General features: G+C 40.0%; 2 protein-coding genes across 5 annotated transcripts in view; one reads left to right on the top strand and one right to left on the bottom strand.

Annotated features, from left to right (window-relative positions):
* The window catches only part of BTBD10 (BTB (POZ) domain containing 10), a 22,521-nt gene extending 18,016 nt beyond the window's left edge, over window positions 1-4,505 (top strand). For both annotated transcript variants that reach the window (XM_010183804.1, XM_010183803.1), the window contains exons 6-8: window positions 544-741; window positions 1,817-1,927; window positions 3,384-4,505. In XM_010183804.1, the coding sequence (XP_010182106.1) occupies window positions 544-741; window positions 1,817-1,927; window positions 3,384-3,694 (620 nt within the window). In that variant the 3' untranslated portion in view covers window positions 3,695-4,505. The remainder of the gene's footprint in view (window positions 1-543; window positions 742-1,816; window positions 1,928-3,383) is intronic.
* A 301-nt stretch (window positions 4,506-4,806) lies between these two features.
* ARNTL (aryl hydrocarbon receptor nuclear translocator-like) overlaps window positions 4,807-9,232 on the bottom strand; it is a 26,523-nt gene continuing 22,097 nt past the window's right edge. For all 3 annotated transcript variants that reach the window (XM_010183800.1, XM_010183801.1, XM_010183802.1), the window contains 3 exons: window positions 7,593-7,686; window positions 6,110-6,212; window positions 4,807-5,513 (listed from right to left, as the gene is read on the bottom strand). In XM_010183800.1, the coding sequence (XP_010182102.1) occupies window positions 5,353-5,513; window positions 6,110-6,212; window positions 7,593-7,686 (358 nt within the window). In that variant the 3' untranslated portion in view covers window positions 4,807-5,352. The remainder of the gene's footprint in view (window positions 5,514-6,109; window positions 6,213-7,592; window positions 7,687-9,232) is intronic.

Here is a 9,232-nt window from a genome sequence, read left to right as displayed (position 1 = left end):
TCCTGCTGAGAGCTGTGCGGGGCACCTGTGTGTTCACCGGCAGTGCTGTGGCCTCACGCACGGCGCCTGCTGAGTCACACTCTGGGTGCACTTTGTCCTTAGCAGAAGGCTTTAGCAGCTCATGCTGTGAGGGTTTTGAGAGGCTTTGTTTTTAAGCTACTGCTTACGAAAAGTGGGTTGCGTGCTCTGCTCGTTCAGTGGCTGGCTGAAGTAATGTTTCTTTTAGGAAGCCTGAGAGGAGTCTTACATACAATTACCAAATGTTTAGCAGTAGTAAAACATGAAGGAGGTGGTCTCAGTCACTCCACTGTCTGCCCACCATAATGTTAGTATCTGCAGGGCAGTCCTATTAGCTTGAAATTTCAATGTGGCTTCTGGTAAACATTTTCTAAAAGCTCTGACCTTATACAACTAATAGACAAAGTGTCTTACAGCTGTCTGCAGTAAGTGCCACAAAATAAACGGAACTGCTGTGTTTCTTATTCCTGCCTTCATTTCTTTACCAAGCTTTCAAATATGCGTATGCTTAAAATTTTGTTCCAGGTGCTCTGATGCATGAATTGTCAAACGATGGTGCTCGCAAACAATTTGAGTTTTATCTGGAAGAAATGATTCTCCCATTAATGGTAGCCAGTGCCCAGAGCGGTGAGAGGGAGTGCCACATTGTTGTGCTGACAGACGACGATGTTGTTGACTGGGATGAAGAGTATCCCCCACAAATGGGAGAGGAGTATTCACAAAGTAAGTTTAGTTTCATTGTTTCTGCCAAGCCGCACTATGGTAGAGATAGCAGTAAATGTGCTGATTTAACTCGTTTGTACATAAGCACTGTTAGCCAAGTCTTTACAATGTCCCAAATACCTCACAAAAACTTTAGATTCAGGTAGTTCTGCTGAACATTTTGCTTCACACAGACATATGTTGCATGTTCCATTCAACTCTAATTAAAAAGAATCTAATTTTTATTGTTATGGTACTTTCAGTCAATGAGGGTGAAGAACATACTTCTGAAAGCTTGATGAAAAAATGTGTAGGAGACATTTTTACCGTGGGAGAACAACTAGAGGTTTTTTTGGGAAAAAGTATCTAGTATAAAACCTTCTAAGGAGTCTCTTCAAAAAATTAGGTTTTTTTCTTTTTAAAATAATAATAATATTAATTTAAAAAACCCCAAAACACACACACAAAAATCAAACCTTATGTTTTTGGAGGATGCAGAGCTGTAGCACTTTCTGAAGAGGGGAGGGTTGATGTGAATATAGATCAAATGTGGCTCTTTTAATGCAGTAACACAATTGGCTCAGGTTTCTAGGACCTTTATGTCTGTATGGGATTGATGGTCCCTTCTTTCAAGTTGCTATAATTAAAATTTCAAAGGTGTCCCTCTGGTTCTGCTTCACAAGTCTTGGTTTTCTAATGTCTACAGAAATTCCATCAAAAAGGGAAAATATTGAGGATTGTTTTTTTGTTGTGTTTTTGGGATTGTGTTTTTGTGGAGGTAGGGTTGGGAGTATTTAGTGTGGTTTGCTCTGTGAATTGTCCTATTGCATTCCCAAATCCAACAAAAAAACCCTTAAGTGTATAAATGAATAAAAATAAGAGGGGAAAAGACATGCAATAAACACACTTCAGCGCCTTCAGCCATTTTTTCTCTCATTTCTGTTTTGGATATTTTGAGGAGTTGTTGAGTCTCTCCCCTGTTCTGAAATAGAAATACTAGAGTAAAGCAGAACAGTGAAAGAGAGAAATCCTTGTGTGTTAAGACTAGAAGTGTAATCTTTGAATATAGCTTTTCCTCATTAAAATGTATTTGTAGTTATTTACAGCACCAAGTTGTATAGATTCTTCAAATATATTGAAAATCGCGATGTGGCCAAATCGGTTCTGAAGGAAAGGGGGCTCAAGAAGATCCGACTGGGCATTGAAGGTAAGAGAAACAGAAAGGTCTGCTGCACTCCTCTGCTTTGTGATTGTCACTGCAGTTGAAGACACAAGGGTTGGTACTGTCTCTCATACTGAGGTTGGATGGTAATGACCAGAGGGGGAGCAGTACCCAGTAAGTAACTGGTCCAGCTAGAAAACCTGATTACAGCCTCTTGCCTGGTCTACAAGGTCTGTGTGGCTGCCAGGCTGTTTGCAGAGTAACTTACGTGGTTTCTACTGACTTACGACTTGCATCTCATGCCATTTGCCCTTTAGTTTTCATGTAAAATCTCTGTACTTAATTTGAAATGATGATGCATTTTTACAGCTTTGTATGTACTGTTCCTGGTCTGATGTCCTTTTCAGGGCTTGAAATTAACAATTTCATGTTAAGTTGCAGGTAAATGTTTTCTTTCAGGAATAAAAAACTATCAGATGGGTCATTGAAGGGCCAAGAAATATTAATCTGAAATAAACATCCTGTAATTCAGGAGGCTGATCTGTAAAATCTCAGGTCTGGCTTTGCAAAAGACAGCTACATTAAGTAGTTTTAGATTTTTATTGTGAACATAACAACTGGGTTTCATTGCATTTCATTTTCCTTCAGATTGTTGACCTAAATATTTAAAAATCCAGCCTTTATAATTTGCAGGATTTCTATCATTCACTCATCAGGTTGTCATGGTTACATTTGTAATTTGCCAACCAAAAGCAAATGCTTTTAAATACTTGAGATCTCCAAAATAAGTAAGTTTAGCTGAACGAGGTTTGAGCCTTCAGACTGCCCGGTCATTCAACTAAACCAGAACTGGTTTTGTCTGTAATGCTGGCTAATACCAGATTATTTCTGCTGGCATGTCTTGTGTCAGACAAAGAACAACTGTTTGACTAAACTTTAATGCTAGTACCCCATAATATATGTAACTTTCTAGTAATTAAAATTACTGCTTACTAAGAGGAGATGACTTGAACACAGCATAAGTACTGATGATTGGTCTAAAATGATGTATTTTCATAACGTCTGGGGAGCTGGGAGGAGTGTTCTAGGGTTCCATTTAGGAACTTAAACCACAGACCAGAGTGATGCTGTTCTTAGCTTCCGAGATCTGATTTCCTGCTTTCCAGGTCACTGTGTTTTAGAAACAGCTGCTTTTGGCCCAAGGAGGAGCAACTAGCTTTGCCTGTCAAGTTTGGAAGAGTTGTTGTGTAGCAATATATTCATTATCAGTAGCTCTGTAGCCTCTTTCCTTACAATTTGGTTGGTAGTTAAACTGCTGACTTGCAGTCTATGCATCTTCTTGCATAGATGACATTAGGAAGACCACGATGGCATCTGTTTCCGTTCAGGATGTTGATGGTGACAACTGCTAATCTTCAGTGTGCTGCCACACGCTGCAAAAGAGAGCCCTGGACCAAAACAGTACAGGAAACGTTAACTTTGGCTGTACTCTGTTTCTCAGGTTACCCTACATACAAAGAGAAAGTGAAAAAGCGACCAGGCGGAAGGCCAGAAGTGATTTACAACTACGTCCAAAGACCATTTATTCGGATGTCATGGGAGAAGGAGGAAGGAAAGAGTCGGCACGTTGACTTTCAGTGCGTGAAAAGCAAATCTATTACAAATTTAGCAGCAGCGGCAGCAGATATACCCCAGGACCAGCTGGTGGTAATGCATCCTACCCCCCAGGTAGATGAGCTGGATATTCTGCCTATTCATCCTCCAGCTAGTAACAGTGAGATGGATACTGAGGGGCCAAACCCACCGCTCTGATCTAGACTCTTACTAAAACAAAAGCATGCTACTTTAAAGTGACTCTGTGCTCATACTACACTGCAATTCCAGTTTTTTCCATTGTGTAACAGTGTTTTGGATATTGCAGTATGGACCTTTGAGAAGCCCAAAGGGAGTACGTGATTGTTTTTGGAAGAGTACAGATCAAACATCCTGGGGTTACAGTTACATACATGTATGTGTTTACCAGTAGGTTTGTGACATTGGTGATTTGTATGCTGGACTGTCCTCACTCTGAAGCCCATCAGAAGCAACGGGATGCTGGTGGCTAGTGTGCATCAGTGTTGTTACACCAGGGTTAGAATGCAGCGTTGGGATTGATAGTAGCACTTTATAAATGGTTGATAAATGGAATTTGAAGCCATTTTTTATAAATGTATTGCACAATACTAACAAAGTGCTTCTATCAAAAGTATTAACTGTAAATAGTTTTGCTCTGAATAGATTGACCCTTTTAAAGTTATTGTATATGGTTGAGCACAAAACTACTTACTATTGGGTTTTTGGATTGAGGACATGATTCAATTACCCATGTAACATCTTGTTAAACTCAGAAGTTCTTTAGTGAATTTTTTCACTTGTTTGCAGCGTGAGCCATGGTCAAAAAAGTGTGAACAACGGATAGGGGCTTTATCTTAAATTTTGCCTTACCTTACTCTGTTCACAAATATTTATTTAATACATTTTTCATAAGTGTCATGAAATAGGAAAATGCAAATGGTTCATTCTTCATTTAATAATGATTGTAAACAAGTTTTTCATGCAAATAAAGTTTCCATTATTTTAATGGGTTTGAATTATTTGTGAATGAGATTATGGATACGGATGAATTTTGAAACTAGTTGCTTTGCTTTCCTCAGGGAAGGACGGAGATTAAGTGAAAAACAACTCTTCTTAAAGAGAAGTTTATAATGTCAGACTCTTAGCCTACCTTGCTGCTGTTTTGTTTTTCTTAGTCTAAACTTGATTCTAGCAGTAAGTAATGACAGCTCTAGAAATGTCTTGTAGTGATAAAACCTTGTAAGTGTATGTAAGGCATTGTTTTCTTCCCTTTCCCCCCAGGGCTAAAGAAATGATAAATAGGCAACTGCTTCTAGCATGCAACCTTCAGCAGGGTTTTATCAAATTTATTTATCAAAGTAAATGCTCCATCTTAGAACAAGGGAAACATTTATTTTAAAAATATTTAACTGTCTAATACATTACACTTTAACAATATTTATAGTAAAGGATTCTTACAAGAAAGAATAAACAGCTTTATGGTACAATTAGTATAAGAAATATCCACATGGGGACTGTTTTGCAGTGTAAAAACACACCATACATCTGAAATGGTCATTTGCATATAAAAGCTACCACTGATGCCAGTGAGTTGCACAGTGATTTAAAAAAAATTTCAAACAACAGAATCCAAAATATACAAGTATTGCAAGCTATACACAGCTAACCAAATCAACACAGAACACTGTAGCAGGTTATTCCACTTTGAAGTTACACATGGTAGGATGAGTTGCATTCTGATACAGCTTTTATGAAACTTGTACATAAAAGCTTCTCAGTCCAACGAGTTTCACAGACTGTAGAGCTCCACCAGTAAATGCACTTTGATATTTGAATGTTGAAGCCAGGTGCATCATTTACAAGGGCCATGGCAAATCACTGAAGTCTACAGGGCCACCAAGACCTGCATCTGCTTCAAGAAGGCTCATTATTACTGCCATTGCTGCCTCATCATTGCTAGGGCTGCTCGATCCCTGGTCGTTGTCAATCATATCAATGCCTATGTGAGAGTTCTCCCCTGTAAGCGTAAGCACAGAGTTGTCAGAAGTTCAGTTTTACTTTTTTCACTTTATTTGCAATGGGCACTTGCCATAGGACTTGAGGTAGAATATCTGAACAGGCTGAACTGTTTGGGGACTGTTAATCTGTTTGAGAGCCAGGTTGCCACCGGTTCAGGGGTACCACTGATAGCTGGGTGTCAGAAGACAAGCATTAGGTCACTCCTCAGAAATGACCTGTATGCCCAATAAGGATGACCTTATGAGCTTCAAAAATAAGTCTAGCTGAACACCTAGGACTCAGCCTAGCTTTTCTTCTTGTCTTCAGTTGTTTAAAAGCATTCACACAAAGCAGGTGAGGAGTTCAGCTGATTCACACTGATTCAGCAAGAGAACAGAGGCTTCCAAGTACAACCTGAGAAAAATTACAGTATAATAAGCTAGCAAAATAGACTGCCAGGTTACTCTTTAGGCAGAGTGGTAGGTTTTGGGCTTAATGCCTCAGCTGTGGCTTGCAGATGGTGATAGCAAGTTACTGCTAAAAACGACCATGTTGTTACAGTTGTCTGTATGTGGTTAGTTGGTACTGAGGGTGTTAGTGTGCCATTTCACTTACCAAGAATAGAGGAGTTGTCAGAATATGGGTAACCAGAGTTATCCTGGATTTGCCCAGACAGTAACCCAGCTGAAGAAATGTCTGGAGTGCCACCATTCAAGATCTTGAAAGAAAAAACAGAAGCAATAAAAGAGCAAGAAATGTTGCATTAAGTGTTAAATTGTCCTGTATCGGGGTTTTTAACATAAGGAAGATGGGGTTCCTGAAAAGCCCAACACCTAAAGCTACCTCAGACTAGTTGTAAACTTGGAGAGCTTCTCTGTTACGCCCTTCCAGGAGCTACCAGACAGACAGTATATCACCACCAGAAAGGAAGAGATAAGTCAGTACTACATGCTAAACTTCTGAAAGTAACTCCTGCAGCACAGTGGTACCATGTGCACCAGAGCTCACAAGAAACAGAAGAACCTTCTCCAGGATTTTTAAATTGCAAAGAGAATGGCTGAGTTTGACCCATAGTTTTGAAGTGTCCAGATGTGTATATGATGGAAGGTAAGTACTTGTGAGCTCTCTTCTGAGGGCAGCATCAGCTGGAACTTGTGCTGTTAGTAAATGGAGTCTATAACTAAGGAGAAATATTGAGGGGGTATCTTGTTAGAAATACCCAACTCTCCATGTGAATTTTCCTATATTCCATTACAGTGGCCCCTACTATATGTAGGTGTTGAATTATTGTGGGGCAGAAGGAGCAAAAATAACTATTCCTAGAATTGTAACTGAATTTGTTCCAACTTCAAGTTTTATTTCAAGAACAGGAGAGCCAGAAAAAGACTGAAATATTGACTGTTAGCTATATGTTCCAGTACAAGCAATTTTTAGGTACAGTCATCATAATTTCTGGGGAAAAAAGCTAAGTAAGTGTGAGGCAGTGTTCAAATGCTCAGAACATGGGTAAGTGTTCTTGCCTTGACTATAACTACCATAAGCAGCAATTTACTAGATAAATGCAGCCAGTACAAATGTTCAGGTGGTTAAGTGGTGGTAATGGTATGTGAGTGCTACTCAGGCAGTCTTAGAACAAGGTGTAGTATGTGGTATTGATTTAAAAATGAACTGTCAGTGCACAGTAAAGCATCTAATTATCATTAGTGTGCTACAGCAGTACAGTGAAACTGTGGTGATTCATCTGAGCAGTGCTCAAACGACAGCACTTCCAGTGTTCACCAGTATGCGGTGGTAAAGAGTTTTTGGAGGATCAAGAGATCCGAGGAAAGCTGTTTCTTGTAGCTCTGTTAAAACAACAAAACCAACACCACCACCAAAACTCGACAGTAAAAATCTAAAGAGCAGATGAATTTCAAAAGCTGCTAGTGTTTTAAGAACTGGTCTCTGCACTGTAAAGGGACTTTGGCCACCAGAATACTTTGACTTGCCGTCACACTTTTTGAGCCAAGCAGCTGAGTTCAACACCACCTGTAATTTTATAAGGATGATCTCATGTTGCTTGCCACTACTGCCACAAGACTGTAAAGCTTGTTCTTACCTTCTTGCCTCCTGGGGAGGATGTGTCGGGTGGTGGTGTGCTGGTAATGTTCAGTGGACTTGACCCACAGCTAGAAGGTGATGATCCTCTTATCCTAAATATGGATGAAACAGGGAATGAATTTACCAGGAACTTTGAGATTCAAGTGCCAGAGACTTTCATTCGCTGACTTCAGTATTGGGTGGCATAAAGTGTTTAAAAGCATGAATTAATTTGTCATTTCCTCACTTTTTCAGTGTTATTTGAATCAGCAAGTAGCAACATTTTTATTTGCAGCTAAATCGAGCAGCTTGTTCTGTCTCTTGCTCGGTCTCTTCTCCCTCTTTACTTTTTCCTGTGCACCCTTCGTGGAGTCAGAAGGAAAAGGTTGTGGGTACTGAGGAAAGCTTCATTTTTGTATTTTACCTCAGTTTGGACCAACTAAGAATTCAAGCTGCCTCAGTCGCAGTAGCCTGATTCCTTAAGTGAGCTACTGCTATGGACGTACACTGGACACGTGATATAGTTAACAGTGGTTTGGTTTGGTTTTGTTAAAAGAACTGAAAGAGCATTTCTCACTTCAGTTTTCCATAGCTTGATCACATATAATTTTTTTATTCATGAATAATGTATTAGCTGTAGAACCAACAAACCGCTAGATTAAAGGGAGGAGGGGTAGTTACAGAGAAAAGCAATGGAAATGGGAATCTTATCCTTGGCAGAGTTCCCCTGGGAAAGCTGAACAGAAGGCAGCTTTGGAAAATAGTAACAGCTGCCGAAAAAGGACTGGAACTAACCCAGGGTCTTGAAATGAAATGAAAACATGGTTGGTAAGCTATACTACTACTCACTGAGGCTAATTAACTGTTTTACAGCTACTAAAAGGGATGGGTACACTTCAAAGTATTGGTTCAGCCTTAGTGTGGCTATTTCCTTTCTTTTTTTTTCTCTTCCCTCCTATTCATATAGGCAGGAAAGAAGCCTTATCTGATAGGTCTGCTGTTCCCTTAAACAGTGATGTAAGCAGTCTCTGGCCTGCAGCAGAAACAAAACTATGGGAAGCAGCCTGAATGTTTTCCAGAGATGCAGCTCAGCCTGGTTAAATGACTGCCATGGGGAAGGGGGATGATTCCCAAGAGGAATTAATGAAGAACAGGGATTGTTAGCCAGTAGAAATTAAGAGATATCCACTGAGAGTAGCTGCTCACAGGTGAGAGAGAGAGGAGATGGCTGTTGTGAGGGAGAGCAGTGTATTACTGCAGTCCCTTACTGACGGGCGCTACCAACTCCGTGTTTAAACCAGAGGCTACATCTTGACTTTCAGCCAGACTGCCCCTGGGAAGGTAGAGCAAGCTTAATCACTGTGTCCTTGCTCAAAGAGCTGTGGGACAAGCTGAACTTACATATCTAACAACTCTAAAAGCATCTGAGCAGAGTGGATCACATGAAAACAAACATGGCTTTTTTTGGCATGTAGTCTATAGCTTTGGCATTTGGTGGTTGTGCCACTTATACCCTTAAGACATGGGAAAAAATAGTCTGGAGAAGAGTCTGTTTCAGTTAGCTGTTCTGTGTAACTGCTGTCTCTGGTAAGCATAATTACCACCATTACAACAAAAGTTCTAATGTTAGTCTTCTACAGTAGAAAGCTGGAAGGCTGC

This window comes from Mesitornis unicolor, unplaced genomic scaffold (genome assembly GCF_000695765.1).
Source record: "Mesitornis unicolor isolate BGI_N332 unplaced genomic scaffold, ASM69576v1 scaffold24874, whole genome shotgun sequence".
Taxonomy (NCBI): domain Eukaryota; kingdom Metazoa; phylum Chordata; class Aves; order Mesitornithiformes; family Mesitornithidae; genus Mesitornis; species Mesitornis unicolor.
This window is presented reverse-complemented; position numbering and strand designations above follow the sequence as displayed.